Here is a 24617-nt window from a genome sequence, read left to right as displayed (position 1 = left end):
TATGACTTGCATGGATTTGGAATCCTGCTTAGCCACAGGTGTGAATTAAATAACCTAGAACCTACTTCTCACTGTACCTCATCATTCGCCAGTTGCCCAGATGCACACAGTACTTCTTGTGAAGCCTGAACTGAATTTCAGTGCAGTTTATGGAAGCAACTTGAGCAGATTTTGCAAACTGGGTGAATTCTCAAAAATCTCAAGTGTTTCTCCAAGTCATCCCCAGTGACTCTGGCCTTACAGGATAGTGCTTATGAGCTAGCTAGGCTTCCAGAGATGGCTCTGCCAGGGTCCGACTACTGAGCTCACTACATGGAAAGGGCTTCAGCACAGCGCATGGTACATAGTACATTCTCAATAAAATATACACATCACTTCTATTATTATACTACCCTACCATGACACAGAAGTCTCAGTCTTTTTTTTTCCTTTCTCCCATTCTAAGCTTTCCCACTTCTCCACACCATGACCCAAAAACAACTTTCACTTAATGAATAACTACAAAAACCTCCTCTGGAATGGGGAAGGGAATGCCAAAGGAATGAATGACAACAACTTTTATATCTTGTAATAACTGTATACAATCCTTGCTTGAAACAGCCAAAGTCTCTCCAGCTCCGAAGAAGCCAACACCTACTGAACACTGGTAGCTGCAATGTTTCTAGTGGCTTCTGAATTAATTAATGTAGGGGAAACACGGTAATGTGTAGAGGCTGGAATCCTGGGTCCTGGGGACTAGGAGGATGGAGGGAGCCAGGACAGGGGCTGTGGTGCTGTCCAGCGGGCCAGTGCTGATAAGCCTGGAGGGTTCTGTCCTGCAGGATACCCACCCATGTCAAGCTACATACTGGACATACAGGAAGAGCATAAAAGCTTCCCTCCGAGAAGAGCTGCGCGATTAGGTGGGGAAAGCAAAGACTGGTCATATCAACACTGCCTTTCTCCATAATTGTTCCTGTATAGCCTATAGCAGCAATTTTCAACTGGCATGCTGCACAAGGAATACTGGTGCGGTGCAGGAATGTTTCAGATATGCAATACCTGGCTATTTAGTTAGGGGCACTGACCTGTTTTCCCTTAGGTTGTCAATTTCTTTTAAAAATGACAACAGCCAACACAACAGTAGTCATCCAGTGTGAATGAATCAAAATTTCTGTCAATTAACTTATGTGTGCCATGAGATGAAAAAGGTTGAAAATCACAATGATGGGCCACTGGAAAGCCAAATCCAGGGTGGGGGTGGGGGGGAACGCGGGTTACTAAACCAAATCAGTTATTACCATATAATAATACTCTACCATATTCTGATATCCCCTGTACTATTTTCACCTCTGAAAATGTTCAAATAGAGTCCAGCCCAAGTTTCCTTCAAATCCTGTGTACCATGTAATAACTCGCTGGATAACCTGCTGGCAAAGTCAGAAATACATTTCAAAAAGTGTTATTATAAAAGCCTTCTAAAAGACATTCCTCACTCCAGAAAACTTTCCACAGTATGGCATTAGCAGCAGTAGTAGCAGTAACAGCTATCAGTAGTAGAAACTTATATTAAGAACCAGTTGGATGGAGGGGGCAGAGGACGGGGGAGAGAAAATAATAGAGAAATTTAGTTCTGAACTGAGGAAAGTTCTTCAGACATGAAGAGATCCTTCACTCACGAAAACAAGAAAAAGTTTCAAGTCACCTCTGTACCTCAACCTTATCTAGAAATGACACTCCTCCATCTCCAACTGAACTTCAAATGTTTTTCCTCCATGACTCAAAATATAATATAGAACAGTTTTACCCAACTTCAGTCATTTTCACAATACCTTGACAACGATACTCTCATATATTGTACTACTACCTGCACTACTTTATTTAAATCATCTTATGTTCAACTCACTTCTTTACCTGGTCTCATCCTAAGTAACAAAGTGTATGACATCCCGGGTTTCACGTGCTAATATATATATATATATATATATATATATATTTTTTTTTTTTTTCCCTAACTCACATTAAGTTACACAAAATAAAGATTGATGCCTCTGTTCTCTTGGAAACTCACATATTAATCAATACCCTGAACCAAAAGCTGAATGGATGTCTTGGAACATTTTGACCCCCCTACCTTGTAAAATCATCCTGCTTTTATTCATTTATACAAGTGTTATCATCCTCTATATCAGATGCAGGAAGCCTTCACTAGTTACATGAAAATGTGCCCGCTCATGTCTATCTTTCCTGGATTTGTGGCCCAGACCACAGAGTAATGCTGTATGATCCGTGGTTCAGAACTATCTTTTTTTTTTCTATTTGGTGTCATGATGCCCAAATACAACTGAAACCTGGAACTAGTCCCATGTATTTCTCACTTCAACTAATATAATTCTAGAATCCTGAAAATACAGCAAGTATGCAATACTTTATTAGTGGTACAAAATATTTACTCAGATCTCTCATTTTAAAAAGCATTGTTTTAAAACCTAAGGAAAATTAAACCCATGACACAGAAATTTGTGATTTCACCAAACAACTGAGAAACACCCTCAAACCAACTCAGAACATTAGGACATGTCTTAGTATCCTGGTGACTGCAAAACACAGTTATAAAGACAAACTAAAGATAGGTAATATACAATTTTCCTACACTGTGCATTTGCTTTTACCGCCATGCATATCAAGGGAAAGTGGGGCATCCCACAATCTACTATGTGCTAGGCAACTAGATTCCATTTCATTTTCACAACAGCCCTGAAAGGTAGGACTGCCCCATTTAAATGTGGAGGAAAATGAACCCAGGTATTCTGACCCCACAGCATTATCCTTATCCCCCTTACATTTTTTTTAAAGCCTTAACATTCAAATTATTAAAACTATCTACAGTTCAGATTCTAAGCCAAGGCATACTCATACATTTAGACAGTGTTAAAATAACTATGATGATGATGATGTAACTACAGCAGCTATTTATTAAATACAGTGTTTACTATACGCCAGTCACTGATCTAAGGTATTATGTATATTTTCTTAAATATGACAACTACCTTGAGGAAGATTCTATTAGTACTTATAATTTGCAAATAAGAAATTGAGGCTAATCTGAGGTAAAGACAAGATTCAAACCAAAGTCTTCCTTATGCCAAAATCCATGTTCTTCACCATTACCTATAATGCATATAAGTCCCATATAATTAGGGAAAAAAACAACGAAGTATATCTTCCTTCCCTCCAACAACATCCAAAGAGTTTGTACTGGCCTATGGATTACATGTTCTATTATGTAATTATTACTTATCCCTAGTTGTAAATAAGTATTAACACATGAAAGTTCCCAGCAATGATAACGCTAGAGGAAAAAAATGACAACCAACAAGAAAAATAGTTTGGAAATCCTCTAAAACAGTCACGCTCATACCCTACTAGTAAGTATACTTGTATAGAAACCTGTGCCTATACACACAAACATGAGTTGTCTATATAACTGTAGGATCAATATAGCTAAAATCAGTTTTGGGGGGAGTAGGGGTGGAGTTTCTAGAGACCCCAGGAGCCGGAGTTGTCATATCTACCCCACACCTGTTCTCTTCCACTTCTAGTTTCAACCAGTAAAGGATGTTCATACAGTAAAAAACAAAAATATATGTACAGTAAGTCCTCACTTAATGTCATAGCTTCTTGGAAAACATGACTTTAAGTGAAATGACATGTAACAAAACCAGTTTTATCAGAGAGTGGCATATTTCTTGTCATAAATGCATCACCAGACTTCTAAATAAAGACCCAGAACACTTCTAATATTAAAATAAATCTGAACTATACATACATTTAATAAAAGTTAATAAAACAAACAAGATTCTTCTTCAACCACTTATTTCAGTTCAGGATCAAGGGTGACAGGAACCTCTCATGGCAGCTCAGGGCACAAGGTGGCAGCCCATCCTGGACAGGACGCCCTTCTATCACAGGACCACCCACACCCATTCATCCTGGGACAACAGAGACATGCCAGCTCGCCTCGCGAGCACATCCTTGGATGTGGGGGGAAACCGGAGTCCTGACAGAAAACCCACACAGACATGGGGAATACAAGCAAACCCCACAGAGTTGGGGACTGGGCCTGGGCCTGGGACAGATAGTTTTAATCAATGTTATGGCAAAATGACATTGAATGAAATGACATTATTTGAGGACCTGTTGTATTTGAGGACCTGTATGTTGCTAAGATCAAAGGAAGGAAAGAACCTCTTGTTTGCTGAATGGGCGCTAAAAACCAACTTCCTATTACTGCTACAAAACAAGAAAAGTAATTTAGAACAAAAAGTATTAAAAGATATGCTACTGGACTTGGTATAGGAAACAACATCAGAGTCCAACTGCTATAATTTAAATTCCTTTTTAAAAAAGAACCATAATATTTTAGAGCAGAAAAGAGCATGAATAGCTATCCATCTCCTCGTTACACTACAGAAAAACTAAGCAAGCACTTTTCTACTTGGTGACAAGGAGGTAAAAACCCAAGTTCCATGGGTTTTGGTGGCAAAACCTGAAAGCACAAAGTTTAACAACAGTTGGTTAAAATTGTGGACTTTTTCATTAAATAAAATACAAACATGTACCTGAATCACAAACATTTATAGGCATATAGGAAAACCTTTCCATATTTGGAAATAACGACAAAAGATAAAGAAACAAAGTAGGACATATTTTACATAATTTCTTTAAAATTTTTGAAAATCAATTACTTTTTACTCTAACTAGATACCATTAAACACACTTCATTATAAACTCTTCTGAAAAGAAACGTCTTTGGCGTGTTTGGGTTCTCATCCCTTGGATGTGCCCAAAGGAAGGAATGATCACAAGGACACAGAAGCTCACACGGATATCTCACAGGGCGAGAAGGCCAGCACCTGCCTGCGGAACTTGTCGGGCACCGACTGTGAGAGGCCCAGCAAGGTCAGGGGCAAGCCACAGCGCGTACCCTCAGACGGCAGCCGGCTGCTGCTCTACAGAAATGCGGGTGCTATGTTGCCGGTGCTTCCAGTTTTTTAAGGAAAAAAAAAGTCATAATTCAGATTTCAATGTGAAATCTGTACTTTTAGATGCTGGCACCTAAATCAACACATCGTACAGGACACTGCGCCCTCTATGGGTGAGCCCTCTCCAATGCTGGCTTTAGTGCTTTCTTCTCTCCCGAATGGGGAAATGAGAGACTGGGAAATAGGCTCCTTTTGAAGAAAAGAGTTGCTTTTTATGGTAAACACAGCTGCATGTATATATGGACATCTTTAGTTCCCTCAAAGAGATTCTAAAAAGGCCTTCAGCAGAGAGGGTGGCAAGAAGCCTGAGACAGACTCACTGCTGCCCTGGGATGGTCTCCTCTTTGCTGCACCAGCTCCCGCCAAAGCCTGCTTTCGCATTTGGCAAATGCAGCCTGACAGATCAATAAAAACATGAACCAAGTTAGCAAAACAAACCACAGTTTAGTTATTTTACATGACTTGCATGGAATAAATCTGTGAACAATAGGTGAGTCATAACGTAACAAAGGACTCAATTAGGTTCAGAACCACACACCAGTGTTTCCCTCATCTTAGCAACTAGGTCACTGGAATCTTGAGATAATATAAGGGATATAAAGGAATCTATGTCTGTTTTACCTTTTCCTGAAAAATAATTAAGTTTACTAGAAAACTAAACCCAGGCTGCCAGACAAGCATTTTGAGGATCCATAATTCTTAAGTTACTAAGATGCCAATTAATGATACCCAAGTGGTCGAGAAGAGTTAATGCCCCTGACAAAAATGGTTGGCTCAGTCGCGAGAAAAGATTCATTAATTGGAACATGTTTAAAATTGAGAACCCTTTGGACTTCCGGTCAAGATGGCAGCATAGGGAAACATGACTGTCTCCTCAAACAGCCACATCAAAATTACAACTAAAATATAGAACCACCATCACTCAGAACCATCAGAAATCGAGCTGAAGGAAGTTTGCAACTACGGGATTTTAAGAAACCACATCCATCCAGACTGGTAGGAGGGGCGGAGACGCAAAATAGGCTGGTTCTATAGCCACATGTGGTGGGATAAAAATTCACGAGGGATACCTTAGGAACAAGGAGTCCCAGCCCCAGACAAGTTCCCCCACTACGGGATTCCAGTGCCAGAAAGATAAGTCCTCATAACTTCTGGTTACAAAACCAGTGGGGACTGAGTTTAGTGGAAGAAACTTCTGGAGTCCCAAGCAGTTCCTCTTAAAGACATACACACAGACTTACTCAGATGGATCCCTCCCTCTGAGCTCCTGCACAGGGGTAGCAGTTTAAAAGGCACCAGTGGCATACAGGGAGAAACTGAAGTGTCTGTCATCAAGGTGAGAGCTAGGGGAAGAGCTAGGGGACAGCTTTCTTCCAGAAAGAAAGGTAGACAGAGGTCACTGGCCCTTTTCTGAACCCTACCACCACAGAGCCACAGAATCGGCAGGATAGTGCCATAACCGAGACTCCATCAACATGAGTAACACTGTTTGCCCCACTCTGGAGATCCCCTCAAACTCCAGTTTATAAGCTGCTTTTCCATATGAATGGCTGGTCTTGGTTCATGCTTCACAACTTCCTAAATCCTCTCATATAAGCAACAGTCACCTTCAGGGAGCCCCCAATCCCCATATCTCTTTTTAAGTGGCCCCAGGCATGGCACTAACAGCAACAGCCTATACTCACAACTTGTCTTTGCCTGGGAATCTCTAAGCCCAACACAAGCAGCAGCCATCTCAGATTATTTTATAACTAAGCAGGGTGGCCCGGGGCAAAACATACGGGGGGCTGACCCTGGCTGGCCGCACCACCCAGGAAACCCAAGAGCCTGCACACCCAGTGGACAGCTACAGACCATGTCAGAGCACCACCCCCCGGCCCCTGCACAACTGATCCTCCACAGAGAGCAGAGGATGGTAGTTAGTGGTCACAGCCAGTCCTTGCAGCTGAAGGGCCTGGATAAATCTCTCCCATTGTCCTGTCAACAGCAATCTAGGCTCAAGTACAAAAGGAGGGTGTACTAACCCCACATGAAGGGCACATCTCGAGTACCCAGCTTGGGTGATAGGGGAGGCTTTGCCACTGGACCCTACAGAGCACCTACTACATTAAGCCATGCTACTAAGGCAGGGAATCATAGCAGCAGTACCTAATAAATAAAAGCAAACACAGGGTGGCTGCCAAAATGAGGAGACAAAGAAACATGGCCCAAATGAAGAACAGACCAAAACTCCAGAAAAAAGAACTGAACAAAAGGGAGTTAAGCAATCTATCAGATACAGAATACAAAATACTGGTTATAAGGATGCTCAAGGAACTTAGTGAGGACCTCAACAGCATAAAAAAGATCCAGTCAGAAACAAAGGATACACTAATTAAAGAATAATTTACAGAGAAACAACAGTAGAATGGATGAATCCAATAATCAAACCAATGATTTGTAACAGAAGTAAGCAAAAAACAACCAATCAAAACAAGAAGAGGAAAAAAGAATCTAAAAAAAACTAGGATAATGTAAGTGGCCTCTGGGACAACTTCAAGTGTTCCAATATTCACATCTTAGGGGTACCAGAAGGAGAAGAGAAAGAACATGAACTTGGAAATCTACTTGAAAAAAATAGTGAAAGAAAACCTCCCTCTTTTGGTGAAGAAAACAGACATGCCAAGTCCAGAAAGTATAGAGAGTCCCAAACAAGCTAGACCCAAAGAGGACCAAGCTAAGACACATCATAATTAAAATGTCAAAGGTTAAAGATAAAGAGAATCTTAAAAGCAGCAAGAGAAAAGAAGTTAGTTACCTACCGGGAGTTTCTATAAGTCTGTCAGCTGATTTCTCAAAAGAAACTGTGGACAAAAAGGGACTGGCAAGAAGTATTCGTTGTGATGAAAAGCAAGGACCTACAACCGAGATTACTCTATCCAGCAAAGCTATCATTTAGAATGGAAGGGCAGAGGAAGTGCTTCCCAGAAAAGGTAAAGCTAAAAGAATTCATCATCCCCAAGCCATTGTAACATCAAATGTTAAAAGGACTTAAGTAAAAGAAGACCAAAACTATGAACATTAAAATGACAATAAACTCAAAACCACCACCAACTGAATCTAAAAAAAACAAAACAAAAACAAACTAAGCAAACAACCAGAACAGGAACAGAATCAGAGGTATGGAGGATCATCAGCTGAGAGAGGAAGGTGGAGAATGGGGAAATGATGCAGGGATTAAGAAGCATAACTTGTAGGAACAAAATAGACAGGGGGATGGTAAGAATAGTATAGGAAAGGGAGAAGCTAAAGAACTTACTCGCAGGACCCATGTGCATGAACTAAGGTGGGGGAGGGGGTTTGCAGGTGGAAGGGCAAAAGGAAGAGCACCACTTTTTGAGATCAAAGGGAAGAGGTAAATGCTAGGTGTAGACAAGAATTTTTTTCGAGTTACCATAGGTGGAGAGAATTGGAAACTTACATACCTGGTGGCCTCATTCTGTGAAGGATAAAAGCAAAGTTAAAGGCAACACAGTAGGCATATGACCACCACGACCAAAACTTAGTTGTAAGGATCTATATACCTAACATCCGCATGATTTATCAGGTGACAACACGAAGGCAAGGCCATGTAGAAAAATAGTCCTTGACACTTTAAATAAAAGTGCTACACAGGTGGTGAACACAATACAATACACAGATGATATATCATGGAATTGTACACCTGAAACCTATATAATTTTATTAACCAATGTCACCCCAATAAATTCAATAAATAAAGTGTTACACAAATGACCATTACTCCACAGAAACCTTTTTTTGTTTGTTTGTTTTGTGGTAGAAAGAGTACAAGAACTAGTAGCCAACGGTCCTGGCTTTGTGCCCCCATCTCTGCCACTAACAAGCTTAAATCATTTAACTTCTTAAGAGACTCAGTACCACGGCATATAAAATGGTGACCCATGCCAACTGCCCTGACTAATGCACAAGGTTGCTGTGACAATCAAGAAACAAATAAGCAAGTGCTTTGGAAATTAAAAGGGGGTGGGGGCGGCAGTAAAATATTTCCCACTGTGTTTGTCTTTATAAAGGGACACACTCTCCCCAGAGGTTGCCCAGAACACTGCTCTTCAGGAGGGAGCTCGAGGTCCCTGTGCCAGAGGCAGGGGTGGGAAGCTGCTGAAGGGTGGTGCACTCATCTTGATAAACCAGTTTTCAAAAAGCCTGATAACCTCAAGTGAATGTTTTCTTTCACTAGGCTTTTCATTTGCTTATTTTTATCACTTAAAAATCAAAATTTTAGGGCTTTATTCACCTAGTACATCTTAACTGGCAAAACCTGGTCAAGTTATTATATTCTGTCTCCCTACTTCCTCGACAACACTAACACCTCATTTTGATAACCCTCTGTCTAAATCCTACCCCTTTCCTTAAAGCCCAGTTCAGATTTTAACTCTAATCACCGCTACCACCACCTACTGAGCTTTTATTACACACCAGGCACTGTTCTAGTACATCATAGAGAATACCTCAGTCTGGTAGCCTCACTGTACGTATGGATAAACCAACAGCACAACAAGGTTAAGTTCCTTGCCCAAGAGCTCAAAGTTCTAACACCATGATGTGCTGTCTCCCATGAAGTCAAAGTAATTTCTCGTTTTCATTAATGACTCTGGTTCCTGGGTAAGTTACCCAATAAGCAATTAAAAAACTTCAAAACCTGGCTGCATTCTCTCCATGCAGGCTCATGTCCCTATTGCTCTGCTCTGCCTCTACCCACTCTCCTTGAACCACAGGCCCAGCTGCTCCTACCAGACTTCCCACCATGTCTTGCTTCCATGTCTCTTCTTTCCCTAATCCTCTCACCAATATCCAAGTACTTACAAAAAACAATTCTAAAAAATGCACAGCATTCTCTTTTGAAAAGCAACATAATGCAGGTGTCAGAGTTAAGGGTGCACACTAGAGCCAGGATACTTGGATCTGGATTTAGCCTGAACTTAAGGCCTCGGTAAGCTCAGACAAATGAATCTCTTGGTACCTCTGTAAGACTCTCAGTGAAACAGCGATAATAATAGTGCCTATCACATGGGAGCATTGTGAGGATTAATGAGTTAATACACAGAAAGCATGTGGAACAGCTGCCACCATAAAGTGAACAAGAGAACAGTGAGTTTTCTATAATTAATAGATCCATACTGATGATACTTTATTTTTTATACTACGTAATAAATTTACTGTGCAAGAGTCTTTCCCATTACCTCCCTCTATAACTAGTGGATATTCAAGTACTTGAGGACCGTAAAGACATAAGCCTGTAATTATAAAAAAGTGTGAATTTTTCTACGACCAAATTGTTCCTGACGGGAGAGAGTGTTGTAACATTTTGTAAAGAATTTCCAGATTTTAATAGGCAAAAATTTCTTTTTCACCAGTTAACATGTTTTCAAGCATGGAAAACATTGGAAGAAACTAATTACAGCATAACATTTTGTAAAAAAAAATTTATTTTTCTAAAATGCAATAAGCAAATATTTGCTTTAGGGTGGAGTATTTTTAAAATTGAGCTGTAAGGGAAAGGAGACTCTGTAAAGCTTGAGTTTCTAAGAATGGCAGTAAAAAAACTGAATAACCTAAGAATGCTTTCCTTCCAATTCAGGCAGTTCAATTCAAAGCTTCAAATTATTGCCAATATGAACTTTCAGAGTTCTATTTATTGGTATATCGAAACAAAACAAAAAAACCCCAAGGCGATTTACCTAAGGGATACAGCTAGAAATAGAACCTCTAATTACTTAAATACTGAGGCCATAGATTAAAACATTAAAACTCAAAACCCTTCAGCCAAAGGGATTAAGGAGATTAAAATGGGCTTGACAAATCACTACCCGGTGAGGGGGGAAATGTGGAGAGAAAGTAGGCCACGCTTAAATAGGGAATTAAATAAAGTTCAAGAGAAAACTAACGGTGTGTGTGGACCCTGAATCTCTGTAGGGAAAAAAAAATTGCCAACCTAGTAATTTCAACAATTAAAGAAAGGAACAACATCAATATAAAAATAGCTGCATACACAGTTCTTGGAAAATGTGAACATACAGCAAAGTTAACCTTGGAAAATAACGATTTTCAAATAGACCTTGGCAACTCAAGAGGAGACATACAAGGTCAAAAATAAACTTGTTGTGATAACATGAACTAGGATCTTCTCTTAAAAGGAATTCTGCTTAAATACCTTATGAGTACTGTCACCCCACCCCCTACCAAAACGGGCAAAATCAAAACCACTAACTCTAGTCATCAACAGGAGTCCCACTGGAATATCTGGTTTTCTGTCTCTGAAGATAATCAGCTGACTCGAAATAAAAAACAGTTAATGCAGAGAAGTGCTGAAGTGACTCGGGTGGCTACGTGAGAGCCTGGGAGAGCGCAGAGCCTGGAAAGATTCTGAAGAGTTGAATGTCTACATCTTGGCAAAGGCACACATGAGAGACCCAGGGGAGATCCAATAACCTTCCACAAACATCTCAAGTGTGAAAACAACAAGGAGGAACAGAAATTTCTTATCCTGGTACCAAATGTACTTCTGGCATTTTGAGAAGGAACAGAGAGTAAAACATACAATTCTAATTACTATCACCCAAAAAGATTTTGAAAGTTCAACTGTAGGCTTTCTTCTTGGGCTACTATAAGCAATTCTGTTCTTCATACTCATTTCTAGCAGTTTTAGAGCTTTAAAAAAATATTTTGCCTATGTTATTTTAAATGTTTCCTTCAGAGTTGAACGTATTTCTTCAAACTCAAAAAACTGCCAGGAACAGAAAATTAAAGGTGAGAGTTTCTACTCAGCTCTAGCTGGTGAAACTGAAACTTTGCATTTTCACCATAATTCTCCAGTTTGTAAATGTTGGCTCAAGGGGGGGTGGGGGGTGGGGGGAATACCACACTGCGAAGCAAAACAAGAATCTACAGGCCCAGTCTAGCCCTCAGGCTGTTTGCAGCTTCTGTGATACACTTGTCTGTAGCTTGCTACCACTTTTTAACCTCTATATTGTATATTTGGGGGGTCTAAAATTTAGCCAGCCTCTAAGCAGATACAGGTTACTTACTACTCATTAGTTCTCATAGATCTGAAGTATTCTGCTGTAGATACCCAACATCATCAGGTACCTGTGTACACAAATAACCTTTTTGCTTTGCTATCATTTTCCTAACATAAAACATGTAAGTCATGTAGCTATGCCAAATTAACTAAGAGCTAGCTCATGGAGTCTAATTTAAATTTGATATAAAAGTTACTATAATAAAAACATTTTTAGGAAACTGATGAAAGCTAGATAAGGTTGTACCAGAATCTCACTTTCCCCACAAGCGTGAAAATGTTGGGGGCACAAGAAAGGAAAAAATGAACTGTGGAGAAAGAGAAAAGTAAGTCTTGGGGTTCCACTCCCTTGTTTCTTCCCTAAAGCTACTGCCATGTCCTACTTAGGACAACAACCCCATCAATTCAATGTAATCCTTTTGCCTGAGGCCCACATGGAAAACTGGAATCACTGGGAAGGGGCTTCCCTCACTCCTTATTGCCTGTTATCAGCTCTTCTGGAACAGTTTTCATTTTCAGACTCTACAACAAACTTCATGAGACTCACAGATACAAATTCTTGAGGCTACCTGTATACCTGCCAAATCAATCTCCTAGGGAATTTCTATTTGTTAGCAATTTGTATTTTTAACAGGCTTCCCAGTTGATTATGATGTGCTGCCAACTTCCAGAATGAATGCAAAATTTCCCTTTGATCTACAGTACTGAGCTTATAACCTAAGAGGACTTGTAATGGTCTCTGTGCATCATGTGACATAAACCCCTGGCACATACTATTCCCTCAGTAACATTGATGCTGCTTAACCCCTAACACACCTGCTACGCTAAGGTAGGAATGTTTATGTGCTCCTGAAATCCATGTGAAATCCTAAACTGCAGAAGTAGTAATACTAATAGTAAAAGTAACAATACTAGGAGGTAAGGGGCTTTGGGGAAATGCTTAAGTCATGAGGGTAGAATCCTCCCGAAAGGGATTAGTGCCATATAAACGAAGTTCCAGAGAGATCTCTATCCCTTCTACCATGTAAAGACACAATGAGAAGGCGCTGGCTGAAAACCAGAAAGAGGGTTCCTCCAGAGAACACGACCATTCTGGCCTTGATCTTGAACTTCCAGCCTCCAGAACTGTGAGAAGTAAATTTCCGTTGTTTATAAACCATCTAGTTTGTTATAGCAGCCTTGGCAGACTAAGTCAACCCCTTACTTTCATCACTTCTACTCAACCTTCACATCTCACTTAAATAGTCCTTCCTGAGAGCCTTCATTCTATGTCACAGTCCCCCTTTACCAATCTTATAATAGTGTGTAAACGCCTTTACAGCACTTGTCAAGTCTCACACACTGATCTGAGTGATTATTTGAATAATGGACTGGAACCCCTGGCTTCACTCCCCACTGTAACCCATACCCAGCACTAGGCCTGGCAAACAGGAGGTACTCAAGATATTTTAGTTAAAAGTTGCTAAACTGACAATGTATATTATATGGAAGATAGTGGGCTTAATTTTATTTTGAGTGGTGCACCAGCAGGATACACACCATTAATGCACTGAAAGTTAGCTGCCTGTAGGTTTAGATCATTTCATAAAAGGAAGTTCCTCTTTCGAGGTTTAAGATAATAAGAGAGGTAACTATGGAAATAGAAAAGGTTATTTGCACTTACGAGTACACAGTGAATCACGATCACAGTTTTCCACTGTGGATTAGTTCATACAGTTAGGCTAACAGTTTACTGAGAACAGAAGGATCAATTTAAGAGCTGCCATGAGTCAAAGTGGTCCAACAATGAATTCACAACTGCAGGTGACATTTCAGTCTTGGAAATCAGGTAAAAGCATTTGGTAACAGTAAAAGTTTCTAAATGATGTCCTGAAAGGCCACAAGGAGAAGAGCAATGCTTTGTGGAAATAAGACACCATCAGGGCTCAAAGCCTGATTTATCTGGAGCTGAATGGAGTAGGACCATATAAGGAGCTAGAAGTAATGACAAATTGATAGTAAATGCTGCTAGGTTCCAGTGACTTATTTGGGATGTAAATTAAGATAATTGTAGCATTTCCATGTATACCTCAATCCCTAAGTTAAAAAAAAAAAAAAACAACTATAATTACTCCTGATACATAGATTCTCAAGTTTCCCTGATGGTCTCCAGTTTTTGCTTCTGAAGGCCTAACAAGTCATTTCTTTCCACCCAAAGTCTTAAATACCTACCACATGCAAACACATCCCAAATTTACTATTTCCAGTCTTAACATTTTCTCTAAGCTGGTCTACTATTTATGACTGCCAACTGTCAAGTCTTCCCTTGCTGTAGAACAGCACCTCAAACTTAATAATACATGATCTATTCAGAGCTGTTGGTTTTCCCTCCAAACCTGTTCCAACCAAGTCAAATCCATTTCAAGTACTAGAATCATCCTACCATCCCTACCTTTCAAACAAAAAAATCCCCTAATGCCTCACTATCACTCACCTCAGGCCCACTCCCTTCTTTAATCAATCACAAAGCCCTATCAGTTCCCTGCCAAATATGTCTAAAATTTGTCCACTTCTCACTATGTCCACTGTTACGATCCTAACTCCAAGCCATCACCATCACAGCTCACCCCTTTTCTGCCCACCCTTGCCCTTCCAAGTCACTCTCCACCAATGAGCCAGAATGATCTTTTTCAAAAGAGAGATCACTCTCCTGCTAAAAATCCTCCAATGGTCTCCAGTCATAGTTAACAAACAAAAGCACAAAGTTCACAGAACTGAGAGTTGTAACTCTGGCTCCGCTACCAACTATAAATTTTAGCAAAATGAAGTGACTTCACCCTTCTAGGCATCATTAGTAAAATAAAAGGGCTTTACATTTAGGGTTAAAATTCAAATTTCTAAGTCCAGCATATAATATGATATACCTGTCTTGCTTTTTCCATTTCCCCTTTTCAATAAAATGAGGATCTCATAAATCCTGTATCAAAGCACTCCTGCCCTTCCAGGGTCTATGCTCATGAACACACACACACGGGTGCCATGATCTTTGCCTCACTTTCCTTTGTTACTTTTGGACAAAAAAGACAAATATGAGGGGATCTCAACCTTTCGCTTGGGCAAGTGCATCTCTGATGTGCATCTCTACAGCTGGATGTTACTCACAAGAGGTCAGTGAGCGCTAGCTGTGTGCTCAGACAGGCTGTTCTGAGCTGCTATACACCTTCCAGTTCACACAAAACTAAAACTGACACACAGAGAAAACTGAGTGCAGACTCTTGCAGTCCAGACCTCTGTTTAGTCAGAATATCCACCTTGTGGTATTTTTTTCCTCTAGGACTTTAGGAAAGAGTAAGTTTTAAATGTAAGAATGACTTTTCTCAGAAAAGAACATCAGTTTTTAAAAAGACTTCATTTATTTTTAGAGAGAAGGGAAGGGAGAGAGAAAGAGGAGAGAAACATCAATGCATGAGATTTGAAACATCGATTGGGGTTGCCTCTTGTATAAGCCCCAACCCCGGCACCTGGCCTGCAAACGCAGGAATGTGCCCTGACCAGGATTCAAACCAGTGACCTCTTAGTTTGTGGAATGACACCCAACCCACTGAGCCACATCAGTCAGGGGCAGAATATCATCTTTTAGGAGAACTAACTAAAATATACAAACCAAGTATTTCCCATGAAGTAAAAGAACAGATTCCCCACTTGTGGGCTTGAGTATGAAGATACACCAAACAGACGAGATGACATTCCCACTTTGGTTCACTTTGTAAAACAGTTTCATGGAAGCAGTGGGGAAGTGAGAGCAGTGAAACACACCACAAAACTTTCACATTCAGAAAACTGGGAAAGAAAACCTCCTCTGATTCGCGTTAGGACAAATTAACCAAATAAAGAAATACCACTTAGCTCCCCCAGCCCCCACTTCACAGCCCTGCCAAGAGCCGAATTCCTCTCCTGCCTCTCATTCTCTGTCCTTTGGCCGAGTGCCACAAATAGCCCAAAATATTGCAAATATTCTGGTTCTATATTCAAAATTGACCTGCTTAGTGTTTAACGCCTTGCTTTTTGTCCTCCATCTCTATGCTTTCTTTGGAGTCATCAGAATATTACATATGAGATTTTAAATTCAAGCTACATTTTCTTAGAAATATAAAAATATACCCATTTAACTGAGTGTATGAACAGAAAATCAGTGCTAAGTATGCAAAATGTGAGATCTTAGTCAACAATAGCTAAATCAAATTAAAAACCTAGCTAGCAGTACCAATATCTGTGCAACACAGATTTAGTTTCCTTTCACTCCAAGCTCTTGGCTCCTAATTCACCTCACAAAAGACATCCAGAGATCTGGTCAAGATGGTGGTGTAGGTAGACATGGTTCACCTCTTCGCACAACCACATCAAAATTAAAACTAAAATATAGAACCATAAGCCAGAACCATCAAGAATCGAGTTGAATGGAAGTCAGACAACTACGGAATGAAAGAAAACACATATTTCAATATGGGCAGGAGGGGTGCAGACAAAGAATGGGCTGGTCTCTCACTGTGTGGTGGATAAAAATTCGGGAGGAATATCTCAGGAGCAAAGGGTCCAAGCCCTGTACCAGGCCCCCCAGCCCGCCAGGAACAAATCCCCACAACTTCTTGCTCCAAAAGCAGCAGGGATTGAGTTGGTGGAAGAAACTGCTGGAGTCCCAAGCAGTTCCTCTTAAAGAGCCCACACATGGACTCACCTACTCAGACTCACTCCCTCTGAGCCCCAGCACCCGAGTAGCAGCTTGAAAGGCAACAGTGGTACAGGGAGGAACTGAAAAGTCTGGCATTAAGGCAAGCAGAGGCCATTGTCCCTTTTCTAAACCGTCCCCCACAGAGCCGGCAAGCTGCTGCCATATCTGAGACTCCATCAACCCGGCTAACACTATTTGACCCACCTTGGATATCCCCAGAGACTCCTCCTCACTCAACTTCTGAGCCCACCAAAGCTTCTTTTCCATATGAACGGCTGGTCTTGGCTCCTGCTTCGCAACTTCCTAAATCCTATCAAACAAGCAACAGCTGGCCTCAGTGAGCTCTAAACCCAGCCAGCAGTCAGCTTAGATTCACAGCTTGGCTTGAGAATGTCAAGCGCAGCACAGGTAGCATTCTCTCAGATTGCTTTATAGCTCAGGCAGGGTGGCCCCAGGCAAAACACAGATAGGGGCTGACCCTAGGCCGCACCACCAGGGAAACTGCAGGGCTAGCACACCTAGTGGACAGCTACAGACCACATCAGAACACCATCACCCTGCCCCTGCACAGCTGATACTCCACAAAGGGCAAAGGTTGGTGGTGAGTGGTCACAGGCAGTCCATACAGCTGACTGGCCTGGGTAAATCCCTCCCATTGCCCTGCCAATAGCAACCGAGGCTCAACTTCAAAAGGAGGGTGTACTCAGACCACATAAAGGATGCATCTTGAGTACCCAGCTTGGGTGATAGGGAAGGCTGTGCCACTGGACCTTACAGGACACCTATTGCATTAGGTCACACTACCAAGACACGGAGTCAAAGCAACTCTACCCAACACACAGAAACAAACACAGGGAGGCTGCCAAATTGAGGAGACAAAGAAATATGGCCACACAACAAAACCCCAGAAAAAGAATTAAACAAAATGGAGATCACCAACCTATCAGATGCAGAGTTCAAAACACTGGTGATCAGTACACTCAAGAGAAATGATGAATGTGGACACAAAATAAAGGAAAAAGTGAAGGTTATACAAAGTGAAATAAAGAAAAATATACAGGAACCAACAGTAATGGGAAGAAAGCCAGGATTCAAATCAACAACTCAAGGAAGAAATAAACATTCACCCGGAACAGAAACAAGAATTTTAAAAAATGAGGAAAGGATCGGGAACCTCTGAGACCACTTTAAACATACCAACATCTAAATAACAGGGGTGCCAGAAGGAGAAGAGGAAGAGCAAGAAATTGAAAATTTATGTGAAAAAAGAATGAAAGAAAATTTCCCTAATTTGGCGAAGGAAATAGACATACAAGTCCAGGAAGCACAGAATCCCAAACAAGCTAGACCCAAGGAGGACCACACCAAGACATATCATAATTAAAATGCTAAAAGTTAAAGAATCTTAAAAGCAGCAAGAGAAAAGCAGAGAGTTACCTACAAAGGGTTGCCTGTAAGACTATGAGCTGATTTCTCAAAAGAAACTTTGCAGGCAAGAAGGGACTGGCAAGAAGTATTAATGTGATGAAAAGCAAGGACCTATAGTCAAGATTACACTAGCCAGCAAAGCTATCATTTAGAATGGAAGGGCAGATGAAGTGCTTCCCAGACAAGGTGAAGCTAAAGGAGTTCATCATCACCAAGCCCTTATTATATGAAATGTTAAAGGGACTTAAAAAAAGAAAATCAAAACTAAGAACATTAAAATGACAACAAACTCACAACTATGAACAACTGAACTTAAAAGTAAAAACAAAAACAAAGCAAACAACCAGGAACAGAATCATAGGTATGGAAATCATTTGGAGAGTTATCAGCAGGGAGGGGGAAGGGGGAGAAAGGGGGAAAAGGTGCAGGGATTAAGAAGCATAATTGGTAGGAATAAAATAGACAGGGGGATGTTAAGATTAAAAAAGGAAAGGGAGAAGCCGAAGAACTTACATGCATAACCCATGGACATGAACTAAGGGGGCTGGGGAGGGGGTTGCTGAAGGGAAGGGGGTACCAGCAGAGAAGGGCAAAGTGAAAAAAATTGAGACAACTGTAACAGTATAATTAATAAAATATACTTTTAAAAAAGACACCCAGAGCCTTCCATCTGCCTGAGCCCTCAGTTTCACCCCTTCCCCCCAAACCAGCACTGCCCAGGGGCTCCAAGGGAGTGGGCACTGTAGCTGCCACTGACATGAGAACCCTGGGCAGAAACCAGAGAGCCACAGAATTTAAATGAATGCTGAGTGCAAACACAGGCCAAAAATGCAAAGTTTATATCTGCTAAATGGTTGAGAGCAGGTGCATTTGTGCCAAGAAAACCCCATTCTCTGATCACCAGACTTATGGAAGATTTTGTTCATTTCAAATGTTCACTCAGAAAATACGGAAGAGCCTTCTAACATAGGCCTATATTTGAAATTATATATTAAGTAAGACCTTGGAGAAATATATATCAACCCTTTTTATTTTTATTTTTCCACCACGAAAGCAAAAAGTACACTAGGATCCTCTTTCCTGAGAGGCTGCTGGGAAGTCTACCGGCTAAATTTACATGGGTTCACTGTATTAAGGCTAACACCTGAAATTTGCTCAAGCACCTAGGAGCAGATAGTTTGTATTTAATTGTCCACCAATAGGTCCACTCAACCATATTTCTTTGGCATGCTACCCTGCTTTGGTGTATGGTTGGGCATTTGGTGGACAATACAAATGTTTACTATTTTGTCTTAAAATTGTTTTTTTTTTTTAATGTTTTTTATTGATTATATTGTTACAACAGTTCCAATTTTCTCCCCCTTGTTCCCCTCCACCCAGCACCCCCCTCCCCCAGCAATCCCCCCCAAGTCCATACCCCTGGTTCATAAAAATTAACTATCCCCCCCCTCTCAAATATTAGGACCCTTTGTAATCTTGTAAAGGACAATGGGCGAAGGTCTCTTAAAATTGTTTTAATGCAATTTTTAGTTGCTTAAGTTTTTGTTTTTATTTTATTTTTTAAGAATGTTAAAGTTTTCCCCTTATTTGCTTTTTCCTCAAATTAGGAAAACAGAACAGATCCTATTTGACAAATAAAGCAAATCCCATTAAGTTCTTCACTGTCTTGATCATAAAGCAGGCTGCCTGGCCCTCCTTTGGAGGAGGGAGGATCTCATTTTGTTTCTTCCCTGCTTCATTCTGCTCCCTCCCCCTATAGCCCATCACAGCACAACACGCTCAATAAGATTCTGGTGAATCTTTATAAGTTGGAGTTGAAGGCACAGTTCTGGCAATGTGGTCACTTCTACCAATTGCTTTATTTGCCCCTTTCTTGTTTATCCTCAGCCACCGAACAAGACACATTCTGAAGACATTTGGAAACACTCCAGCTCAAGAGTACACTGTAGACAGAACCCTAACCACTTCTAGAACAAAAACTGACACCCCCCAAGAACAGATTTTTCTGCTTAAAGGTAAGGGTTATCTTTCTAGCTAAGAATCCTGGGATCTGCTTTTTTTTTTTTTTTAAACTTCGAGCATGTTACCTTCCAGCACAAGTCTTTGAGCAATGGATATGCACATTAAAATGTTTATACAATAGATGTAACAAAACCACAGGCTTTAACCTAACAGATAAGCTTTAAAAATTCACTTCAAATATTTAAGTTTACACTACTAATCTGAATTTTGGAGTCAGTGGCAATAATTTAGAATTTCAGTGATAGAACGTGTACTGTGATTCACTTCATTCAAACACAATGCTGCCATTTATCAAAGGGGCAAAAAAGGATTTTTTTTCTTTGTTTAAAAAAATACAGCATTTTGGTTACTTTAAAAAGCCATAGTAGAAAAACAGTCTCTATTACATTTGTAACTGACTCTCATATATCATCACACACAACTCCTCTTTCTTAAGTGGGTAATAAAATATATTAAAATAGAACTTTAGTTTCAAAGTTTCTTATAATTTACAAGGAACAAATCTTTTAAAATTAGTAGTTTGCCTTCAACATTTTGACCTTGTTTTTACTTTTTTTAAGTTTGTATCTCAAGAAAAAGTAACTGGGGCTGAGGAACCAAAAAAAGTATTTTCTTTACAATGTTAAAGAAGCCAGTGTTCCAACCAAAAAAATAAACAACAACAACAACAACAAAAGAAACAGACAAAACCAACAAAGTAAGACAGCTCAAAACATTCTTTGAAAGTTTCCCACAATAGAAATGTCCTCTGCCTTACTAGGTTGTGGGTTTTACAGGTGTACATACTTTTCAAAACACAGCAAATCACAGTCTTACAATCTGTATTTTACTGTATATAAATTATGGCGCAATAAATAATTTCCAAAAAATTTGTGCAAATCACATTTCAATATTGCCATCAGTACTCCATCTCAGACCTCAATTTTTTGTAGGCCAAAAAGAAATTTTCTTACCCAAAAGCTATTAGTACCCTTGCCCCCAACTCTCCAGAACTTCCATCTAAAATCTTTCTTCACACTAGAATTGCCCCAGATATGAAATTCCACTCACCTCAACTGACTGAGAAGGCATTTTCAGCTTGGTGAGCTTTGATTTGGCAGGCACTTTTAAGTCAGTTTTTTCAAAAGTCTGTTGCCGGTAATCCTCTGGTGGTGGTTTCAGTTCAGGAGACTCACTAGGAGCCTGATCTTGACCATCCATAGGCCGGACATAAGCCGTGGGCTTCTGCTGCATTGCAACACTTTTTGAGGGGAGGGAGGGTGGGGGGAAAGACTGAGAAGGTGGCTGGGGAGGGACTACTCCAAGGCTGGAGACCGCCACTGAACTGTCCTGAGGGGTCTCTTTATCTCGGACCTTCACTGCTAGGTCCTTGGGAGATTTGGCAGGGCAATAGCCTTTGTTGTTATTGTTACTGCTGTGAACCTTGTTGCTTCCTTGTGTCCTGGGAAGAGTTTGCTGGTTGGAATGTACAGGTGACAAAGGGGGTACTGGGGAAGGTAAAGAGGAGAGTAAGGGAGAAAGCTCCCTCTCTGGAGCTGAGTCTGTCATGGAACTACAGTGGTCTCCATCAGCTCTGCGGTCACCACTTTTGTGAGGACCAGAGCTGTAGCCCTCCTGACCAAGGCGATCTTGGGTTAGGTGCTGGCTGTCCAGGGGCGCATAGCTTTTGACATGGAGACTTGGCATTGATTCCATTCTTGGCTGTGCCATCTTTGGATTGTGGCTAATGTTACCTACAGGAAGTGGTCCAGAGGCAGGAGTGCTAACAGGCTGGTGACGGACACTGGTGTTGACGGAGTGGGATGGAATTTTGCTCCCTTTCTCAGGAAATAAAGGATACCTTGGCTTTCCCAACCTATTTTCAGAAGTATCCAAGCGAAGAGTGTGGGACTTGGTACTAAGTAACTCCTTTACTTCTTCATAGTTTCCCAGCATGTTCTGTATTCGACTGGATAGCTCATCACCTTTTTCTGTCTGAAAAAAAAAAAGGAAAAGAAAAAGAAGACAGCAAAATTAGATATTAAAAGGGAAAGAAAGAAAACCAACATTTAATAAGCCATGTTACATAACACCACTGAAAAAGAAACACTTCACCCTGGCTGGTGTGGCTCAGTGGATTGAGCGCTGGCCTGTGAACCAAAAGGTCCCGGTTTGATTCTCAGCTGGGGCACAGGCCTGGGTTGTGGGCCAGGTCCTGGTTGGGGGCTTGCGAGAGGCCACCTATTATCAGAAGTATCCAAGTGAGGAGTATGGGACTTGATGCTAAGTAACTCCTTTACTTCTTCATAGTCTCCTAGCATGTTCTGATGTTTCTCTCTCACATCAATGTTTCTCTCCCTCTCTTTCTCCCTCTCTTCTCCTCTCTCTGAAAATAAAATCTTAAAAAAAGAAAAAAAGAAAAACCTCGATTTACTGTGTAACACAGAATTTAACGTGCAATTTAAACTAAGCCCCCCCTGTTGAAAAGTCTGTCATGGACAAATATTACTACACACCAAGGACTAACATTACCACAAACTAGTAATTTTTACTAACAAGGTTCAGAGAATTGTCATATTTTGTTTTCAGAAACAACCTCTAGAATAAATTGTCTTATTTTCACAATTGTGTCCCTTGCTCACTCTTATCACAGTTAAATATTATGATAAATCAGACTTTCCAATATACAATAAATACCTTGTAGGGCTCTCCAAAAAGGGGAGTCTTTTCAGGAAATGCCTCTTTCTCTTGGTGAGCTTCCTGGTTGCGTCTTTCCTTCTCTCTAATTCGAAGCAGGTTTCTGTCTTCATTGTACAAACTATTGCAGATGCCACAGAATAACAAAGACAATAAAATTTGTCAGTATCCAAGTTTTGCTGTGCATACGTACATGATTGAGGAAGGCAAGGATAAGTCAAGAAGAAGCGATGACAGGGAAGATGATTTAAAGAAAGCATAAGTCTCTCTACTCACTCCTAGATTAAGGCTCAGTCAATGGGCTGTGACCCTCCAGTCTCAGTTCTGGCTCTAGAAACCTAAGCTTCCACTTTGTGTGACTGCCTTCATGGCTCAAGACTGACTCCAAACCAAACATTTTTTTTTTATAGGCAGTGGTGGGACTGAGACAAGATTAACGATATTTTTACTTTCAGCTCGCAAAGTATGAAGTAGAGGTGGAAGCTTTTCATCTGTAAGAGTCAGCAGGAAGTGAACTTTTAAAAAGCTATTTTCCTGGATCAGTACTGTACTTTTTGGAAGATTAAAATCAAAAGACTTATTTCATAATTAAAAGATTACCAGGCACCCAAAACAGCATTTACTTTATTCTCAGCCTACTCTACTGGGAGTGTCCTGGCATGTAAACTCAAGATCATTTTTACTTCTCATTTCAAATGCCAAGATGGGAAAATCCAATTTTAGATGTAATCTGATTATCCTAGTTAAACCAAATAAAAATGTACCCTACATCATAAGCCCTGGCATCAAAAAGGTTAGAATGTATTCACTGACAAACAGAACACAGAGATGGAAAACAAAGAGCATGCAGCTTTAGTTAGCATCCACACCAAAAGTGGGCCTGGCCCATGTCAGCAACACAAGCTACTACCTGCCAACTGCACGTGTGAGATATAATAATGAAAATAAGAACTTTTTAAAAGACTTTATCTTCATAGACTTGCTTCTAGGTATCTACTGAATTTTTACCCCAACAGTACTTGAATAAATAAGTAGGAAAATATTCAGTTGTCTTACCCAGACTGTATGTACCCTTAAAAATTCGCACCCTGATGCCACACACCCTGCCTGACCCCACACCCTGGCCACTGCTCTCTTATGAATTCTCTTATTTTCTCTGACAAGAGACTACTTACTGGTCTCCCTGTCTTCCCCACATCTTGTCCCTCTATTTTAGCCTTCTCGTGGAAAGAAATCTGATCTATGACCCTGGTTCTCATGTCACTATCTATATTTTAAAATAATAAGCTGATGGCTATTTACGGCTACAGAATACCCCCCCCTTTTATTTTTTTACCATTTTTATTGATTGATTTATTTTAGAGGAAGAGAGGAGAGCGAAAGACAGAGAGACATCGATTTGTCGTTCCATCTATTTATACATTCATTGGTTGCTTCTTGTATGTGTCCTGACTGGGGATATAACCTGCCACCTTGGCTTATGAGGACAATGCTCTAACCAACTGAGCTACCCATCCAGGGCAGAATGAACTCTTAAGCCCTTGCTTTAGCATTAAAATTTCTCTACAATCTAGTACAGATCTATTCTAGAAATTAGCCCAGTCTCCTTGCTGGCCTGCCACATGCATTCCACTCGATGGGATTCCCCAAACATACCCTGTAAGGGCCAGCCTAAACTCTA

At 40.6% G+C, this 24617-nt stretch overlaps 1 protein-coding gene across 2 annotated transcripts in view; it reads right to left on the bottom strand.

Moving 5' to 3' along the window:
- The window catches only part of AFF1 (ALF transcription elongation factor 1), a 127823-nt gene that overhangs the window by 67734 nt on the left and 35472 nt on the right, over positions 1-24617 (bottom strand). For both annotated transcript variants that reach the window (XM_090266267.1, XM_090266266.1), the window contains exons 2-3: positions 22937-23057; positions 21311-22234 (exon numbers count right to left, since the gene is read on the bottom strand). In XM_090266267.1, coding sequence (XP_090122393.1) covers positions 21311-22234; positions 22937-23057 — 1045 coding nt within the window. The remainder of the gene's footprint in view (positions 1-21310; positions 22235-22936; positions 23058-24617) is intronic.

This window comes from Furipterus horrens, unplaced genomic scaffold (assembly GCF_987537825.1).
Source record: "Furipterus horrens unplaced genomic scaffold, mFurHor1.1.pri manual_scaffold_2, whole genome shotgun sequence".
Taxonomy (NCBI): Eukaryota; Metazoa; Chordata; class Mammalia; order Chiroptera; family Furipteridae; genus Furipterus; species Furipterus horrens.
Note: the sequence above shows the minus strand (reverse complement) of the source record. Positions and strands in the feature narration are given on the sequence as shown.